Raw genomic sequence first — 20676 nt, forward strand, 5'->3', positions numbered from 1 at the left:
CATTTGCTGATGATTCACATTGACTTGAGTACCTGTTAAAGGATTTATTCTGGGAATGGAAATCAGCCCGTTAAATTCATAAGAAGTCTGAGGGGGGTCATCCATCACAATAATAGAGTAAGCTTCATCTTCAGATAGACATCTACTCTCTATTGCCCCTCTACTTAGGGTGAATGCCTGGTAATTGAACTGTAAATTCAGTGTCATAAAAGGTTTAGCTTGATATGTAGAGGCTATTTCTACTTTTTTTTAAAGGGAAGTAGTTTTATGTCATCCATTGTGGTGTCCAGATTCTGTGTTCTGGTTGTATCAGTTATTTTGCAAACTTTTTAAAAAATGTTTAAAAATTGTTTACAGTAAAGGGCAAAATTATATAGCTCAAGGATTTTTACAAATCAAATATACACATATAACCCTTCACCGAAATCAAAATATATACAGTTACCACCACTCCATAAGATTCCCAGTGTTCCCTCAGTCAGTCCTAACCTTCTACCTAAAAGGAATCACTGTGTTTTGTGTATCCTATTTGAGATATAACTAATATATAACATCGTGTAAGTTTAAGATACAGAACATGATATTTGACATACGTATATATTGTGAAATGAATGCCACAATTGGGTAAGTTACCCATGAACTTACATAATTAGCTGTGTGTGTGTGTGTGTGTGTGTGTGTGTGTGTGTGTGTGTTGAAAACATTTAAGATCTCTCTTAGCAGTTTTCAAGTGTGAAATACCGTATCGTTAACTGTAGTCACCATGATGTATAGATCCCTGTAACTTATTCATCCTTTAACTGGAGGTTTGTACCTTTGACCACCATCTCTCCATTTCTCTCTGTACCAAACCTCTGGCAACCCCCAATCTGCTCTCTCTTTCTATGAGTTTAGCTTTTTTAGATCCCATGGAAAAGTCAGATAATACACTGTTTTGACTTTTATCCCATAAATAAGTATTTGAATTTTATATAAATGCAGTCTGAGTGTGTGGGTGTATGTATATACTATATAATAAAAGAGTAATATGCAAATTAACCATCACTCTGCTATACCCACAAGCCACGCCCACCAGCCAATCAGGAGCGAATATGCAAATAAACCCAACCAAGACGGCCACAGAGAGCAGGAGGGAGGCTTGGGTTTTCCTTGCCGGCCTAGGCCTCCACTCAAGGCTACAAAGTTTCAATGATAGAAGATACATAAACCCAAACAGAAATGGCGGCAGCCATGGAGCTGGAAAGAGCAGGAGGCTAGGGTTGCCCGTGACGATGGAGGAAGCCAAGCTTTCCGCACACCCTGGCCAGCCCAGGCCTCTGCTTAAGGCTACAAAGTTTCAATTGTAGGAGATAAACTCCAGATACAAGGGCCTCCGCTTGGGTCGCCAGGGGGCGTGCCCGGCCTGCAAACCACCACAGGCCCCTCGCCCAGGCCGCCCCACTCCCCAAGGGAACCACCACCCTGATCCGGGACATCCTTCAGGGCAGACCAGCCGGCCCCCACCCATGCACCAGGTCTCTATCCTATCTAATAAAAGAGTAATATGCAGATTGACCATCACTCCAACACACAAGATGGCTGCCCCCATGTGGACACAAGATGGCCACCACAAGATGGCCAGCAAGGGAGGGCAGTTGGGAGGGACCAGGCCTGCAAGGGAGGGCAGTTGTGGGCGATCAAGCCTGCAGGGGAGGGCAGTTAGGGGTTACCAAGCCGGCAGAGGAGGGAAGTTGGGGACAACCAGGACTGCAGGGAAAGGCAGTTGGGAGGGACACAGGCCTGCAGGGGAGAGCAGTTGGGGGTGACAAGGCCTGCAGGGGAGGGCAGTTAGGGGTGACCAGGCCTGCAGGGGAGGGCAGTTAGGGGCAAACAGGCTGGCATGGGAGTGGTTAGGGGGTGATCAGGCTGGCAGGCAGAAGCGGTTAGGGGCAATCGGGAAGGCAGGCAGGTGAGCAGTTGGGAGCCAGCAGTCCTGGATTGTGAGAGGGATGTCCGACTGCCCGTTTAGGCCAGATCCCGGGATCTGGCCTAAACAGGCAGTCGGACATCCCTCAAGGGGTCCCAGATTGGAGAGGGTACAGGCTGGGCTGAGGGACACCCCCTCCCCCGTGCACGAATTTTGTGCACCGGACCTCTAGTATATCTATATATATATAAAGAGGTGACAGACAAATTAGCCAGGATGCCTTAAGGCGTCAAGACCGGCTCAGGAGGAGGCTGCATCACAACTGGCTCAGGAGGAGCTGCACACGCATATGTGGGAGGGGACTGTGTGCTGCCGCCAGCCCCAGCGGCCACAGGGTCGCTGGGGCTGGGGTCAGGCCGGAGCGGAGACACAACACACAGGGGTGCCTGCTCTGAGCCTCTGTGGCGTAGCTGGGAGCAGGCCCCCAGCGGATACACACAGGGGCGTGTGCTCTGAGCCACCGCAGCCAGACTGTGTAGGACATCCCCTGAGGGCTCCTGGACTGTGAGGGGGGCAGGTGCACGAATTTTGTGCACTGGGCCTCTAGTGTATATATATTGTGCCTGGCTTATTATTCTTACTTTTTTGTCTGTGACATTCACTTACATTGTATATATAGCTGAAGTTCTTTTCCATTTTTCATTGTATGAATATACTAGAATATATTTGTCCTTTCTTTTGTTGATTGTAATTTTGTTTTCTCCAGTTTGGGGCTATTGTAAATGAAACTGCCATGCACATGTCATTTGATGCTCATAAGTATTCGTTTCTCTTGGATATTTACTTAAGAGTAAAATTTCTATCTCCTGAGGTATACATTCAGCATTTGTAGATTCTGTCAAACTGTTTTTCCAAGTTGTTGTAGGTCTATACCAGGGGTGGGCAACTTTTTGACTCAAGGGCCACAATTGGTTCTTAAACTGGACTGGAGGGCCGGAACAAAAGCATGGATGGAGTGTTTGTGTGAACTAATATAAATTCATAGTAAACATCATTACATAAAAGGGTACGGTCTTTTTTTTTTATTTCAGTAGTTTTATTCATTTCAAACATTTTAACAAGAAGAATGTAAACACTAATTATTATAATTTGAAACTTCAAAAAATGGAGGAATCATAGCACAATAACATACCTTATATTGAAGATGGCAAAGGCAAAATAAAATTGCCTAACAAAGGAAAGGTACAAAAGCCTTTCAAATTAAACTTAAATATAATAAAATAATTTAAAACTAAAACAAATAGAAAAGAACAAAATGTGTAAACAGTAAATTAAACATTTTCTTTAGTGCGACTTCCAAATTATGCCCGGGACGTAGATGTAGATGGCAATGTAGACTGGGTTGAAAGGTTTTTGGTCTTTAAAACATCAACTTCAGTGGGAACAGTGTTGTTGGTCTCCTTTTTAGCTAATGCTCTGATACTGTGCTCTCCAGGGGTGTGTCTCCCTACATCACCAGGATAACGTGTCTACGCATTCCCAGGGTGATGTCGGGGGACGCATGTGGGCATTGCAAGGAGCCTCTGGAAGATTGAGAGGTTGTTCCTTCTACTGAATGGGCAGATATAAATCCGCCCACTCAGAAGAAGGAGCTGCGGCGGTGTTTCCGACGTTGCCATGTTAACACTGCTGCTGGTGAAGGAGCGGAGGGGAGAGCAAGAGAACCCTCCGCTCTTTCGGCTCCGCGGGCCGGATAGAACAGCCGAACGGGCCGGATCCGGCCCATGGCCCGTAGTTTGCCCACGGCTGGTCTATACTCTCATTCTAATTATGAAAATCTCATTGTTGCACATCATTGCTTACACTTGGCACACTGGTTTTAAATTCCTTTTTTCCCCAATTTTAGCCACTCTGGACTTACGTTGCAATATCATATTGTTTTAATTAGCATTTTCCTGAAAACTCATTATGTTGAGTACCTTTTCATATGCTTTTTGGTCATTTGGATATCCTTTGTGGAGTTCCTGTTTCCTTTGCCTACTTTTCTATTGGTTTCTAAGTCTTTTTTTGTATTGATCTACCAGTTTTTACATATAGGTTATCCCCAAAAAATACACACTTTGAATGATTATAAAATTAGTATTTATTAACATACAGTTCATTTTCAAAATTTAAAAGAATCTACAGAAATGTGTTTTTTTTTTGTGTGTGTGTGTGTGTGTGTGTGTGTGTGTGTGTTTTTTGTCAATCCCTGTTTTCAAACTGATGACCATTCTGGTCCAGACACTGCTGATAACATGAAGCGATGGAATTGCAAAAATCACGAATCATTTTATTCAGTTTTTGTGTGCCCTCAATTTGTCAATTGTTGCCAGTTTTGTACCGTAAACTTGATCTTTTATGTATCCCCACAAAAAAGGTCTAGTGGGTAAATTTTCTTTGTTCAAAGCTTAGTCTGGCTTCACCCATGATTTCAAATCAGTTAACCCTGAAAAGGAGTGAAAATTAAGTGAGTTATCCACTGTTAAAGTGTGTATTTTTGGGGGGACACCTTACATTTCTGGCATTGCCCTTTTAGTTGTAATCATTGTCTTCTTAATGTATCTTGGATTTAGTGTGTTAACATTCTTGTTAAGATTCTTGTTCAGTATTTTTGTATCTATAATTTTTCCTGTCTAGTAATGTCCTTCTTATGTTTTTGTCAAGGTTAAATTGGTCTCAAAAGTTTAGAGCAGTTACTTCTTTTTCTTGCCAATGAAAGAGTTTAGAAAATTGATGTTAATTTTTTAAGTATGTGTGGGAAGATTTTTAATAATGGCTTTAATTTTGTTAATAGATACAAAATTATTGACATTCTTTTAAAATATAGTTTTATTGATTTCAGAGAAGGGAGAGGGGGAGAGAGATTAGAAACATCAATGATGACAGTCATTGATTGGCTGCCTCCTGCAGGCCCCACAATGGGAATTGAGCCCATAACCCAGGCATGTGCCCTAAGTGGGAATCAAACCCATGACCTCCTGGTTCATAGGTTGATGCAGAACCACTGAGCTAAGACGGCTGGGCAAAAATTATTGACATTTTGCTAAATTTGTTTTTTAAGGTATTAGTTTATTTCATATCTTTTTTTTTTCAGCAATTTTGCTATAGATTGTATCTTTGGTAAGCAGCATGTACTAGTATTTGTCTTTTATTGTGTATACCTATAGAGTCTAATTGGGTCCCTCTTTTTATTCCCAATGTTGAAAATTCATGCCTTGTGCAGGTTTTTTTTGGATCAACGTTGTAGGAATTTAACAATTTTATTAATCTTTTCTTCTTTCTAAAGACCAAATTTTGACTTTGCGGAATTACTTTAATGTATTGTTCTCTATTTTCTTGAATTTTGGTCTAACATATGTTATTTTCTTTTTCAAGTTTGATATGCTGTTTTGTTTCAGCTTTTTTTTTAAATCTTTCATTTCTTCTATTAGTCTATTTCATAAGTCCATAAATTTCTTTCTAAGCATTGCTTTAACCGTACCCCATAAATTTGATGTGTTGTATCTTTATTATTATTATTCAGTTTCAAATGTTTAAATTTTTATTATTTCATGAAATATATTATCCAATTGACTAAGATTTTTTTTCTTGTTCTTTGTTTTTTTTTTATTTCTAGCTTAATTCTTCTGTAATCAGAGAGCTTCTGTATGCTGTTAGTTCATTGAGATGATGATATGTACTTTAGAAATACCTATAGTCTACTTAGATAAATATTTATTTTTAATTTAAAAAGAATGTGTATTTAGCAGTTGTTGAGTGCAGTGTTCTATATTGGTCAATAGGTCAATTTTATTTAGAACTAGAGGCCGGGTGCACGAAATTCGTGCACGGGGGGGAGGGTGTCCCTCAGCCCAGCCTGCACCCTCTCCAATCTGGGACCCCTCGAGGGATGTCCAACTGCCTGTTTAAGCCCAATCCTGGTGGGATCGGGCCTAAACAGGCAGTCGGACATCCCTCTCACAATCCAGGACTGCTGGCTCTCAACTGCTCGCCTGCCTGCCTTCCTGATTGCCCCTAACCGCTTCTGCCTGCCAGCCTGATCACCCCCTAACCACTCCCCTGCCAGTCTGATTGATGCCTAACTGCTCCCCTGCCAGCCTGTTTTCCCCTAACTGCCCTCCCCTATAGGCCTTGTCACCCCTAACTGCCCTCCCCTGCAGGCCTGGTCACCCCTAACTGCCCTCCCCTGCCGGCCTGGGTCCCTCCCAACTGCCTTTCCCTGCAGGCCTGGTCGCCCCCAACTTCCCTCCTCTGCCGGCTTGGTCACCCACAACTGCCCTCCCTTGCAGGCCTGGTCCCTCCCAACTGCCCTCTCCTGCTGGCCATCTTGTGCTGGCCATCTTGTGTCCACATGGGGGCAGGATCTTTGACCACATGGGGGCAGCCATCTTGTGTGTTGGAGTGATGGTCAATCTGCATATTACTCTTTTATTAGATAGGATAGAGGCCTGGTGCACGGGTGGGGGCCAGCTGGTTTGCCCTGAAGGATGTCCCGGATCAGGGTGGGGGTCCCCTTGGGGCATGGGGTGGCCTGGGCGAGGGGCCTGTGGTGGTTTGCAGGCCGGCCACGCCCCCTGGTGACCCAAGCAGAGGCCCTGGTATCTGGGGTTTATTTATCTTCTACAATTGAAACTTTGTAGCCTGGAGCGGAGCCAAGCCTTCTGCTTGCTCCGAGGTGGCAGCCATTTCTGTTGGGGTTTATGTATCTTCTATAATTGAAACTTTGTAGGCTTAAGCGGAGGCCTGGGCTGGCCAGGGCTGCAGAAAGCTTGGCTTCCTCCATCATCGGGGGCAACCCTAGCCTCCTGCTCTCTCCAGCTCCATGGTTGCCGCCATTTCTGTTTGGGTTTATGTATCTTCTATCATGAAACTTTGTAGCCTTGAGTGGAGGCCTAGGCCGGCAAGGGCAGGCGGAAAGCTTGGCTTCCTCCATTGCCGGGGAAACCCAAGCCTCCCTCCTGCTCTCTGTGGCCATAGCCATCTTGGTTGGGTTTATTTGCATATTTGCTCCTGATTGCCTTGTGGGCGTGGCTTGTGGGCGTGGCTTGTGGTGTATGGGAGTGATGGTTAATTTGCATATTACTCTTTTATTAGATAGGGTGTTGTTCATATCTTCTAGACCCTTACTAATTTTTTTCTATTCCATTAGTTACTGAGAGAGATGTGTTTAATCTCTACTTATGATTGTGATTTTGACTATTTGTCATTTGGTTTCTGAGTCCTTTTGACCTATGTGTTTTGAGGTTATATTTTTAGATTACTAAGGTTGTTTCATCTTCTTACTGAATTGAACCTTTATCTCTGTGATTTGTCCCTCTTAATTTCCATGCTTATGGCCTTAAACTCTGCTTGCCTGATATTAGTTTAGCTTTACCAGGCTTATTCTGGTTAATGTATGTATGGTATATCTTTTCTCTGTCTTTCTATTGTTCTCTTTATCTTTTTTCTTTATTATTAACTTATATCTTTGGTAAGCAGCATGTATTTGGCTTTTATTGTATTCTATAATTTGACAGTTCCTCTTTTACTTTACATAGTTAACCCCTTTACATTTAATATAATTATTGATAAATTTTTATTTTATTTGCCATTTTTTGTTTTCTGTTTTATTCATTCAGTTTTGTCTTCTTTTGTGTTACCTTTTTATTTCATCTTCTTTCTATATTGGTATGTTATTTTTCCTTAATTTTATTATTCTCTTAGTAGTTACTCTAAAGATTACAGTAAATATACTTGACCTATTTGAGTCAACTTTTAAAAAATATTTTTATTTTGCAATAATTCCAGATTCACAGGAAGTTTTTAATATAGTACAGAGAGGTTCTGTATGTATGTCTCCAAGTTTCTTCCAGTTGTTACATCTTAATAATTATAGTAAAGTATCAAAAGCAGGAAACTGATATTGGTATAATGTGCATTAATGTTTTCCATTTGTGCCATTTTTATTACTTGGATAGGTTGTGTGGCCACAACTACAATCTAGGTAAATATCTATTCCGTCACCACAAAGATCTTCCTTATACTACCCTGTGATAGTCATACCCAGCTCCCTCCCCACACCATCCCTATTGGTTGGCGAGTGTTTCTATCCCTGTAATTTAATAATTTCAAGAATGTTATAAAAATACTAGAGGCCCAATGCACGAAATTCGTGCAAGAGTAGGCCTTCCATCCCCTGGCTGCTTGCACCAGCTTCCCTCTGGCACCCAGGACCTGGGCTTCCCTCTGGCCGCAGGCAGGCACCCAGGACCCAGGCTTCCCTTGCAGCCCCGGCTTTTTCCGGAAGGTCGCCCAGAAGACCCTCTGGTCTAATTAGCATATTATGCTTTTATTATTATAGATAATCATAATGCATATGACCTTTTGAGATTACCCAAGTTGTTGTGTATATTAATAGTTTTTATTGCTGAGTATAATTCCATATTATTCAATGTTTTGGATGTACCTATGGAGGGACATTTTGTTTGTTTCCACTTTTTTACTATTATAGATAAAGCCTGTTTTTTCATGGACATAATTTTTTAATCTCTCTACAGTAAGTGTCCAGGAGTATAATTACTATGCTACATGGTAAATGCATGTTTAGTACTTTTTTTAGAAACTGACAAACTGTTTTTCAGAGGGGCTCTAACATTTTACCTTTCTACCAGCAATGTCTGAGCAATCCATTTTCTCCACATCCTCTTCAGCATTTGGTGTTGCCACTGTTTTTTATTTAATCATTTTGATAGGTATATAGAGATACTAGAGGCCCGGTGCACAAATTTGTCACAGGTGGGGATCACTCAGCCTGGCCGGCAATCAGGGCTGATCCGTGGGGCCAGCCAGCGTTGGGGAGGGACTGTGGGAGGTTGGCCAGTGCTGGGGAGGGACCACGGGAGGTTGGCTGGCCGAGGGATGTTGGTTGTGGGAGTGCACTGAACATCAGGGAGCAGCTCTTGCGTTGAGCGTCTGCCCCCTGGTGGTCAGTGCACGTCAAAGCAACCAATTGACAGGTCGACTGGTCTGGTTGTTTGGTGGCTTAGGCTTTTATATATATAGATTCTTTATGCTTTTCATTTGCATTTACCTAACGGGTAATGATGCTGCAAATTTTTTATATTCTTATTTGAAATCCATATAGCCACATTGCTGAAAAGTTTTTATTGATTTTCTAATTGAAATATGTACTTAACTATTAGGTCTTGAGTTTTCTTTATATAGGCCAGATATGAGTCGTTTGTCAGATACCTGTGCCCTTAATTCATTTGTTTTTTTACTTTAATTAGTATTTTCACTACTTCCTGGAAATTGCAAGGAACTTAATGCACTTAAGCCCCATTGACTCTACTCCTGTGTTTTGTGTGATTATCCTGCAGTACTTTAAGTCTACATATATTTAAACCTCAGCCCTAGCTAGTTTGGCTCAGTGGATAGAGCAATGGCCTGCGGACTGAAGGGTTCCAGGTTTGATTCTGGCCAAGGGCACATGCCTGGGTTGCAAGCTCGATCCCCAGTAGGGGGAGTGCAGGAGGCAGCCGATCAATGATTCTCTCTTATCATTGATGCTTCTATCTCTCTCTCCCTCTTCTTTCCTCTCTGAAATCAATAAAATATATTGAAAAAAACGCAATAAGTTTAGATTGTTTATTGTTTTAAGCAATTTCTATTGATTTAGTCCCATTTTTAAATTCTTCTTTGTGCTCTTCAATCTTGTCTGCATTAGGGAAATTGCACCAGGGATCATTTTCTTCCTGCCTAATAATTTTTTTTGTTTGTTTTTTTGTTTTTGTTTTTGTACAAATCTGAGACAACACAATACTTTGTGTGTGAGGTGTGGGGAGAGGAGGTGTTTTGAAAGCGCTACGTTGCCAAGTATTTTTGTTCTTATCCTTAATTGTTAAATTCTGTTGTCTTCTTTCATTGATTCACTTAACACAGTGGTCGGCAAACTCATTAGTCAACAGATCCAAATATCAACAGTACAACAATTGAAATTTCTTTTGAGAGCCAAATTTTTTAAACTTAAACTATATAGGTAGGTACATTGTTATTAACTTAATTAGGGTACTCCTAAGCTGGCCTTGGCTAAAAACTCAAGGGGCCAAAGAGCCGCATGTGGCTCGTGAGCCGCAGTTTGCCAACCACTGACTTAACACATTGGGCACCAGTAACTTTACCCAGTGGCAGATAAGTTTCTATTGAACCAGTACAAAAAACGTTTTACAAAGTATCATACTTGAAAAACATGTAATAAATAACTTCAAAATGCAGTGGGTATTTAATTTTAAGACATGCCTTTAACATTTTTGTAAAACATTGTGTAATATGAATACAAGAGAATGCTTGTGATCTGCCCGCAATGTGTTAAGTCAGTTGTCACTTTTATTTTTCTTGGAAGATAAAATGCTTTTTGCTGTGGTGGCTCTTAAGATTTTTCCTCTGTCTTGGCTTTCAGCTGTTTTGCTGTAATAGCTGTGTTAGCTTTTAAGATCATCTCTGCCTTGTGAGATCTCTTCATGCTCTTGTGTGATCTCTTCTCTGTAGTGTGGGCTGGGCTTATTGAGTTGCTTCTAATTCATAGAATATAGCAGGAGTGATGTATTCTTTTTTATATATTTAAAGCTTTTTAACATTTTTTTAATCCTTACCTGAGGTTATGTTTAAGGAGAGAAAGAGAGAGAGAGAGAGAGAGAGACACTTCCATGTGAGAGAGAAACATCAATCCGTTACTTTCACTATTTGCGTGTCCCGACCAGGGATTGATCCTGCAACTTTAGATGTACAGGATGATGCTCCAACCAACTGAGCGACCTGGCCAGGGCTAAAACTAATTTTTTAAAAAATAATTCTTTATATAAATCTTTCAATTGCTCATAGTGGAAGGGTTACTCTGGTAGAGCTATTCCCACAGGGTGAGCTTAATTTTATATAGAACTGAAGGTGATTTTTGTTTTCTTGGGATGCTACTATAGCAGAAGGAACTATCTTAGCATACATGCTCCAAATAAGTGACTTTCTGGGTAAAAGGTTACTGTCCATTTCTTCTGTATGACATACTGACTTTTGTCCAGAGCATTAAACACTTGTTTATCCAGGTATTTTCTTATTTGTGCTTCTGCAACACTTATCAAGTAAGTGTATATTTATCAGAAACTATACCTTTTTATGTTAGTTATAAATATTTTTACAATTCTGTGGCTTTATTATCTATACTGGTGGCCCAGTGCATGAATTCGTGCACCTTGAAAGGAACTGTGGGCCACAAGGCTGTGTTGGGCACAGGGGCGGATCTCAGCCCATCCTCCACACCCTGTCCGGCCCCTCCTGCCACGGCCCTCGGTCCCCTGTCTGCCAGCAGCCCCACTCCTGCCGCCGCCACCGCTCCCACGTGCTGACAGGCGCGGGCCCCACTCGCACCCACAAACGGCACCAAGTGATTGGGACCGGCACCGGGCATTGGCAGCGGGTGTGAGCAGTGGCTCAGGTGCCGGCTCCAGTGGGCTCAGCTGGCTCAGGTGCGAGTGAGGCTGGCACCGGCAGCAGGTGCGAGTGCTAGATGGGACTCTGGTATGTGGGAGCAAAGAATTTTCAGTAACCACCAGAGGCTCGCCTGATGTCAGCAACTGGTGCCCCGCCTTGGTCTGGTGCCCCCACTCACTTCCACCATCCCGCCACTACTGACACCCATCGTGTTCCACCCTCTGCCACCTGCTGCCAATGACTGCCATGTTCTGTGCACGCCCCTGGTGGTCAGCGCACATCATAGCAACTGTTTGGTTGTTCTGATGTTTGGTCAATTTGCATATTAGCCTATTATTATATAGGATATATAAAAGCCTAAGCAACCGTTAGGACAGAACGACCAGTCGACCAGTCACTATGACATGCTCTGACCACCAGGGGGCAGATGCTCAATGCAGGAACTTCCCCCTGATGGTCAGTGCACTCCCACAGCCAACCTCCCGTGGTCCCTCCCTGATTGACCTGATTACAACCACCAGTGGCCCCTCCTCCCGGCCAGCCAACCTCCCTCAGCCCCTCCTCCTGGCTGGCCAGCACCAGTCGCCCCGATCATAACCTCCCGTGGCCTCCCATCCCTTGTTGACCCCGATGGGCTATGATCTGGACTAGATGAGACACCCCAGTCAGCCCAGATCACCGGCCAGGCCAAGGGATCCCACTTGTGCATGGATTCGTGCACCAGGCCTCTTGTCTATATACTGAAAGCCAAAGCGACCGTTATGGAAGAACTACCAGAACGACTGGTTGTTATGATGCGCACTGATCACCAGCGCAGACGCTCAATGCAGGTGCTGTCCGCTGGTGGTCAGTGGGCTCCCACAGGGGAAGTGCCGCTCAGCCAGAAGCTGGGTTCACTGCTGGCGAGCACAGAGGCAGTGGCTGGAGCCTCTCCTGCCTCTGTGGCAGTGGTAAGGAAGGAACAGCAAGCCGAGCGGTAAGGAGCAGCATGCAGGCGGGTGGTAAGGAGTGAGAGGTCCCAGACTGCAAGAAGGATGTCCGACTGCCAGCTGCCGGACATCGCCTGAAGGGTCCCGGACTGCGAGAGGGTGCAGGCCAGGCTGAGGTACACACACCCCTAGTACATGAATTTCATGCACTGGGCCTCTAGTATAATATATAAACTTATGACAAAAATTTATGAAAATTTATTTAAATGTTTTGAAAAACTACATAGATTAATGGATAAAACTAGTCCTGGTGAATTGGTTGTGTTTGACTAAACTATAAAACATTGAGTAAAAGAGCTCATAAAAATTTAAGTTTCTTTAATGAAATTGTTTCCCAAGTGTTCAAATTCTTGCTCTGTGTTTAGAGGCTGAATTTGAAAATAATGCCTTATTATATGAATTTGATTTATGCAAGAAAGAAGGTGGCGCCCTCCCTTTATTAAGATATTTGTGAATGAATATACATATGTTTTAAGTTAAGATAAAGTGCTTAAGTTATATATTTGTCCTTGGTTATTATTTCTGCTTTATCTGACCTTTTAGAATAACAACCAAGTACTGTTTTTAACTGCATCTTACAAGAGGGCTTCTCCTAGACTTCTAAATACTGAGAAGGTATTTCATTTAGGAAGAATTTAACAAGTTTTTAATCGAATACTTTACATGATCTTTATTTGAATTATGTTTTAGTTATTTGAACTAATTAAAACCCATTAATTAATTTATATATTTATTTACTAAGAACATAAAAGGCCTTTTTAGGTTGAAATATTCAGCCAGACGTTAAATATTGAACACATAAGTTATTTGGTAACTATTGCTCATTTACTGGCAACTTCCATAAATTATACAGATTGTTTATCTATATGTAAAAACCACCATAGTTGTGTTTCCTTCTGTTTATTTAATATTCTGAAAAGCAAGATGTGAGTCAGGTTATTTTTATTAAACATTTCTACTGTCTGCTATGAACAAGCTTACTAAGGAAAATAAAATCCATTCTCGTTTCTCAAGGAGAGTAGTTCAGAAAGCTGTTTTAATAAAGTCATAGCAAAATCTGAAGGGGTCTTTGTGCTTTTTTTATGGGCATAAACTTGACCCGGGGAGGCGCGGGGTGACCAGAGGAGGTGCGGTGTGACCCGGGGAGGCGCGGGGTGACCGGGGGAGGTGCTGGGGTGACCAGAGGGGGCGCTGTGGTGATCGGGGGAGGCGCGGGGTGACCCGGGGAGGCGCATGGTGACCCGGGGAGGCGTGGGGTGACCCGGGGAGGTGCCGGGGTGACCTGAGGAGGCTCTGGGGTGACCCGGGGAGGGACCCATCTCCCGCAGAGCTGGGCTGTTGCTCGCACCTGCTCGGCACCGACAAGTGCTCCCCGCACGGAGGGGGGGACGCCCAGCCCTGGTTTCTGTATTAACTCCAGCTCCGCCCTCTCCCGGGGCCTCTGTGCAGCTATTCAATGTGCCGGATGGAAGGGGACCTGGCTCCTGCCTGAGTCTACCACTCAGAGCAGTGGGTGGGCCCGGCACACGTTCTGGGGGGGCAGGGCGGGGTACTGGGGACAGGAAACCCGTGGAGCCTCTCTCCTTCCTGCCCAGGAACCACCTGTGGTGTCGGCACCCATCCCAGGCTGGTTTCTGTCTGTCACTGCTGGTCCTTTATGCTTATGGTTCATGTCTATCTCTCGCAGGGGTGGGCACACTTTTTTACTCGAGGGCCACAATGGGTTCTTAAACTGGACCGGAGGGCTGGAACAAAAGCATGGATGGAGTGTTTGTGTGAACTAATATAAATTCAAAGTAAAGGAGCGGAGGGGAGAGCAGGAGAACCCTCCGCTCTTTCGGCTCCACGGCTGGATAGAACAATAGCCGTAGTTTGCCCACTGCTGTCTCAGAGCAATCCAGCTCTCCCAGAAGCCTCTCCGCCAGGTCACACCACCAGAAGCGGGGAGCTGACTCACATAGAGATGGCTCCGCCCCTGGACCCTGATTGGTCTGCCCTTATGCAAATGAGGACTCAAATCCTCACAGTTTGATTGGTTCAAACAGCACTCTCCTGGTTGATGTGGGACTGCTCTGTTTGGTCAGTGAGGGTGCTAATGGGGCTACAGCGCTGATTGGATGGAAACATGCAACTCCATGTGTCCCTGCTTCTGGCCCCATTTTGCTCACCAGTCTATTTGCTCACCTGCCTTCTTCTTCTTCTTTTTTTAAGTAAATCTTTATTGTTCAGATTAAAAAAAATAAAAATAAATAAAAATAAATAAAAATAAAAACAAGCCTTTTGTATGATAACATAATTAAATTATAGTTTTTACATGTGTGATCCCTTTAATTTTTGCTTTTTTTTTTATTCACAAGATTTATTATTTATTTTGTGTTCATCCTCACCTGAGGATATTTTTCCAGTGATTTTTCAAATTAACTCTTTATTATATTACATATGTCTCCTTCCCCCCCCCTGCATTGACCCCTTCTAGCCTACCCATACTCCCCACCCACCCTATATGGGGCCTTCACCACCCTATCATCTGTGTCCATGGGTTATGCATATATGCATACAAGGTATTTGGTTGATCTCTTCCCACCCACCCACCCACCTCTGCCTTCCCTCTGAGGTTCCACAGTGTGTTCCATGCTTCTATGTCTCTGGATCTGTTTTGTTCATCAGTTTATTTTGTTCATTAGATTCCATGAACATATGAGTGAGATCCTGTGATACTTGTCTTTCTCTGACTGGTTTATTTCACTTAGTGTAATACTCCATTTATGTGAACCTCAAGGGCCAGGAGGAGACAGGAGGAATCATTGACATTGGCTAAACCTCTCACATATTTGGAGAAAACACTGATATTTAACACTTTTATACATTTTTGTATAATAATATACTTGCTGTGGTCCTATAGCTTTACCCTTGGGGTGCCCTCCCATTTTGTCTTACATGTATCAGAGCTTATACTTCATCAGTTAACTTCATATGGATACACTCTGTTCTTGGAATGTGATTTGTTCATCTGGCTTACCATAGTAGAAATCCAAATATTTTTACTCTGAAATACCCCACAGGCCTTAGGTCCGGGTGTGTGGGATCTTTAGCATGTCAAAAACTTCATTATGCCATCTGCTTCAACCTGAGCAGTGTATCTTCTGCTGGCAGGCTTTATTGAAGTGCCGTGGCTCAGGATAAAAAAATAAGCAGGTTTGGCATAAGAAGCTTGCTTTTGAAAAAATAATAATTGATCATGTGCCTGCTCTAGATTTAAAATACCCATTTGAAAGGATTCCCAGAAGCCTCTTCTAAGCACATTGATCTCTTTTTCATCTGTGGTTGAAGATAGCAATTTTTATGGTTGAATAATTGGTAACTTTGGTAAGTTGTTGAGTTTTCTGTTTTATTTTTAAGGATATGTAACTCTTAGGCACAGATTGGTGATACATTGTGAAATATTTTGATTACTTCTGTTAATGGAAGCTCTTTACCTAATATCTTATTTGCAGAAATGATATCTTAAATGACTTTTTTTCTATATATATAATACAAAGGTGATAAGAATGCCATGACGAAAAAGAAGCTAGCTAACTTATACTGTGTCGGCTATATACTCTGTGTGACTTTACTAATTTTGTCACCTGTAAAATGAAAATAAAGTTATTTGGAGGCTTGTTGGGGAGATGATATCAGAGTAGGTTCTTATAAAATGAATCGACATTTATTCTGCAAATGTTTGTTGAATTTGTCAACTCTGTGCTAGGCACTCTTCTAGATAATGAGAATGTAATTCAGAATAAAATAGTCAGATTCCTCCACTGGAGAATTCCACATTCTAGTCTGTCTTGACAGATTAGGATGAAAGCTCCATGGCCACAGGGTACACGCTAGGTGGTAATAAGCACCATGAAGGAAAATGGGGCCGGGCAAGCTCATGGAGTGCAATGGTGCGATGCTTTCTTAAATAGGGGTGTCAGGGAGGACTTCTGTGTGGTGGCATTGAGCACACCTGAATGGAACAAGTAAGCGTGTAGATACTTGGGGGAAGGATGTACCTGACTGGTAAAGGGGGCAACTTGGCAGTGTGAGGAAAGGTGAAGTAGTCAGTATAGCTGGAGCTGTGGGACACAGTGCAAGGAGATAAGTTCAGAGAGTGATCCCGAAACACAATTGGTATCGCCTTGCTGATAAATAGTTATAGGTATAAAGTTAGATTCCAGACACCCTATAGAAATAGGAAATCAGGATTGGCTGTTTGCACTCTTCTGTCAATTATTTTTTTTATTTTTTTATTAATTTCTTTATTGATTAAGGTATCACATATTTGTCCTCATCCCCCCATTCCCATCCCAAACCCCTCCCCACGCATGCCCCCACCCCCCTGTTGTCCATGACGACTGGTTAGGCTTATATCTTCTGTCAATTATTTGGCTTTAACTTGGGGCTCCGTATAACAGGCACACAAAAGTAATTATAGAACACTTTTCCAAAATGGAATTATTTTTTGTTGTTGTTTACTTTATATCATTGTATCTGGAATTTGCCAGTTTGTGAAGTTTGAAGGTACAGTCCTCCAGATTGGCAACGCTGTCCAAGACTTTTGAGAGCAACAGCAAAGGAGTTAAACTCCAAATACAGAGTTAGAGGGAAGAATCTCCACAAGACAGAACCAATAGCAAGTTTAGGAGGTTTGTTCCCAAAACTACCCTCCAACATTTAACAAGAAGGACCAAAGAACTTACTGAGCTATTAAACTCATGGGTGTGGTCTATTTTACAGAAAGGATACAGGTCAGATATTAGCTAAAGGAAGAGACACATAGCTCAGTCTGGTAGGATTTCAAATCAGAGCTTTTATTTTTCTTAGGAAGTATCTTCCCCCAAATCTATGCATGGCAGTATGCATGGAGTATTGCCAACCGGCAAGCTCACCTGAGCTCTGTGTTCAGAGTTTTTATTTGAACTTCATTTCATAGGTATGATTCATTGATTGATTGCCCAGGTGGCTGAACATAGTCTCAGAATTGGAGCTCATATCTTGTGACCTTGAGGCCTACCATGAATAACAAAGACACTCCTATTGTCTGGGAAATCCCAAGGGTTTAGGATTTACTTCCTAAGAGCCACAGACAAAACGCAGACTGCTCTTTGGGGAAGACCAAATTCTTTGTTACATACATTGTTATAAAAATTCACACAATATGGAAAGGAAATGGCCCCATGGAGTCCCATCTCTCTGGAATAGTGTTAGTATTGCTTGTTTGTTTTATATTGTTCCAATGTTTAATAAAGTTCATTGAATTATATTATACATATTGTTCTACAACTAGCTTTTTTTTACTTTCAAGTGTATATGGGTGTGTATGTTTTTGCATGTGTTTTAACAGTAACCTGAAGTTGAACACTGGATATAATTAGTTTTAAAATATTTTGTTATCTAATAAATAGTGATGCATTGCACATCTACACAGTTCCTTGCATGTTATTCTAATTTTTCTCATTGGAATAAATTTTTGAAATAGAATTGCTTAATTAAAAGGCATGACCAGTTTGAAATTTGGTATTTACTTCATTATTTCCCCTCGGGATGTTTTCTATTTAATAGTTTATGGAATGTTAAAATTGTTAATGATTTTCATATTACTCTTAGGTAAACATTGCAACTTCAGCAATTTCAAATGTAGAATGTACCCATATTCCACATCTCAACCCGGCTGTAATTACTACTCTGCAAAATGAGTCATTTTTATCGTCCCAAAACAATGGGAATCTGGAAGTACTTACAGCTTCAGGTACTCCAACCATCAATGGGAAAACTGCTTGTGATGAATTTGATCAACTGATCAAAAACATGGCCCAGGCAAGAACATTTTGTCTTCTTAGTTGTGATAGAATGTATAGTATCTTAAGAATGTAATCAAGTCCTAGATAATTTGAAGAATATTTATATGTCTATCTTATGTAAAATGTTAAATATACATTAAATATATATGTACTAAATGTAATATTAAATATATTATTATTTATTAAGACATTTATAACATCTGGAAAAAAATTGAAATGAAAATGAAGTAGATTTTGTGTGTTTGGATGGCTCAGAGATTTTTCTATTCCATTTCTTTAAATTATCACATTTTCAACTGAGTATTATATTTTATGTTCTAGAAATATTCTCCAGGATAAATAAAATGTCTCAGTCTAGGTGATGAGGGATCAAGATTATTTTAGAAAAAAAAAATAATTTGTTGTGTTTTTTTTTTAAAACAAATTAATGCCACTAACAAGATGACTATAAGTGCAAGGATTAGCTTTTAATTTTATTTCTTGCTTTGCTTCCTGTTTAGGGTCGCCATGTAGAAGTTTTTGAGCTCCTCAAACCTCCCTGTGGGGGCCTCGGGTTCAGTGTTGTGGGACTGAGGAGTGACAACCGGGGAGAGCTGGGAATATTTGTACAGGAGATCCAAGCGGGCAGTGTGGCTCACAGGTGAGACTGGCGGGCTGCGATTCTGGGTTTGATACCACATTTGGGAGGTGTTGATCGCCCTTGGAGAATGTAGAGAAGCAAAATGAATGAAAACAAACAAGAATCCAAAAATAATGATATTAACCAGTTTTTTTAGACATCATTAGCATTGCTATGATAAAAAGAAAGTCATTTTGAAAGAAGAGTAGCCTTTCAATATAGTCATGACTTAATCACTCTTTAGTAAGGAAAGAAAAATTTGATGAGGACATGTTTTCAATGTTAGTAAATGGACTCTTCTGATTAGCTTTTAAAATTACTGTTTAGGAAACTATACATGGAACCCATGATAATTTTAAAGAGATTTTATTAATATACTCAAAGCAACAAGAAAATATATGCCTCGTTGCTTTTATTTGTAGAAGATAGGAACATCCAAGATATAATGCAAAGTTTGGGTAGCTAAAAGAAGAGGGCTCTAAAATGGGGGAGTTCATTAGATCCACTGGAGCCAAAGTATATGCTTTTAAAAGTAGAAGTCCCAGAAAAAGCTACTTAATTGTGGACATTAGAAAATAGAATTAAAATAATCTGATACTATACGCCAGGAAAGCTGTCCATTGTCTTATGAGCCATCAGATATCTTTTACCTCCTTTCTCATTCTTAATAGAGATGGAAGATTGAAGGAAACTGATCAAATCCTTGCTATCAACGGACAGGCACTGGATCAGACGATCACACATCAGCAGGCCATTAGCATCCTGCAGAAAGCCAAAGATACTGTGCAGCTCATTATTGCCAGAGGCTCCTTGCCTCAGCTTATCAGTCCCATAGTTTCCCGCTCCCCATCCGCGGCCAGCACAATTTCTGCTCACTCTAATCCGGTGCGTATATAAAATTTTCACAAGGAATAGAACCCATTTTTCTACTTTTTTATGTTTTTATAGGTTTCTAGATTACTATTTTACATTTTCCTTAGGTTCTTGGTATTTCTTGTTTTTGCCTTTTTATTATTTTATCTCTCCCTCGCCCAGAATAGTTACCATTTAATTTTGATAAGTTTCTGGCTTCTAAAACAATTTTTACCATCTTTTGTATAGTTTCTTTTTTATTTTGTAACATCTCTCAAATGAAAAAAGAATTACACCTTTTACAGAATTAACTCTATCTGCCGACAGATATTATCTTGAGTTTGCTTTGTAATTTGTCAATTATACTCTGTATTATTGTTACAGTTAGCTGTCTATGATGACTTTAAGAAGTAATGTAATTTGGAATCTTGCAAGGCAGGATTATGCAGAAAACATTTTTAATACGTAAAAGTTTTTTTTTTTTTCTTGATCTTTCCTTTTTTAAAGAAAAAGTTCTACAAAGGATCTCCCAAATCAGTGCTTAGCTTTACCTGGTTAAATGTGGTCACTATGATGATGTATTGATAATTTCAAGATTGATTATGCAGTAATAATCTTTTGAAAGGGAAGTGTAACTAAACAAAAGAGACATGTCTTATGACTCATTTTTATGTTTGAACGCAATTATTTAATACACTACTCATAAAATAATTTTCACAGAAATCTCAACTGTAATGAAAATTTTAGTTTATCCTAAATATGTTCAGATTATTATAGGAGCTTTGTTTTCAGGTTCACTGGCAGCATGTCGAAACTATTGAATTGGTGAATGATGGATCTGGTCTGGGATTTGGCATTGTCGGAGGAAAAGCAACTGGCGTAATAGTAAAAACCATTCTGCCTGGAGGAGTGGCTGATCAAGTAAGCTACTCCCAACAGGTGTTCGTGCTGTTTTATTAAATAACATGGCTTCATCTT

The 20676-nt window shown here is 41.2% G+C and overlaps 1 protein-coding gene across 12 annotated transcripts in view; it reads left to right on the plus strand.

Moving 5' to 3' along the window:
- The window catches only part of MPDZ (multiple PDZ domain crumbs cell polarity complex component), a 203992-nt gene that overhangs the window by 64108 nt on the left and 119208 nt on the right, over positions 1-20676 (plus strand). For 11 of the 12 annotated variants that reach the window (XM_080671321.1, XM_080671316.1, XM_080671323.1 and 8 more), the window contains exons 4-7: positions 18034-18243; positions 18728-18867; positions 19518-19731; positions 20491-20619. In XM_080671321.1, coding sequence (XP_080527447.1) covers positions 18034-18243; positions 18728-18867; positions 19518-19731; positions 20491-20619 — 693 coding nt within the window. The remainder of the gene's footprint in view (positions 1-18033; positions 18244-18727; positions 18868-19517; positions 19732-20490; positions 20620-20676) is intronic. The other variant, XM_080671327.1, reaches the window with a different exon arrangement.

This window comes from Plecotus auritus, assembly GCF_963455305.1.
Source record: "Plecotus auritus genome assembly, chromosome: 5".
NCBI classification, from domain to species: Eukaryota; Metazoa; Chordata; class Mammalia; order Chiroptera; family Vespertilionidae; genus Plecotus; species Plecotus auritus.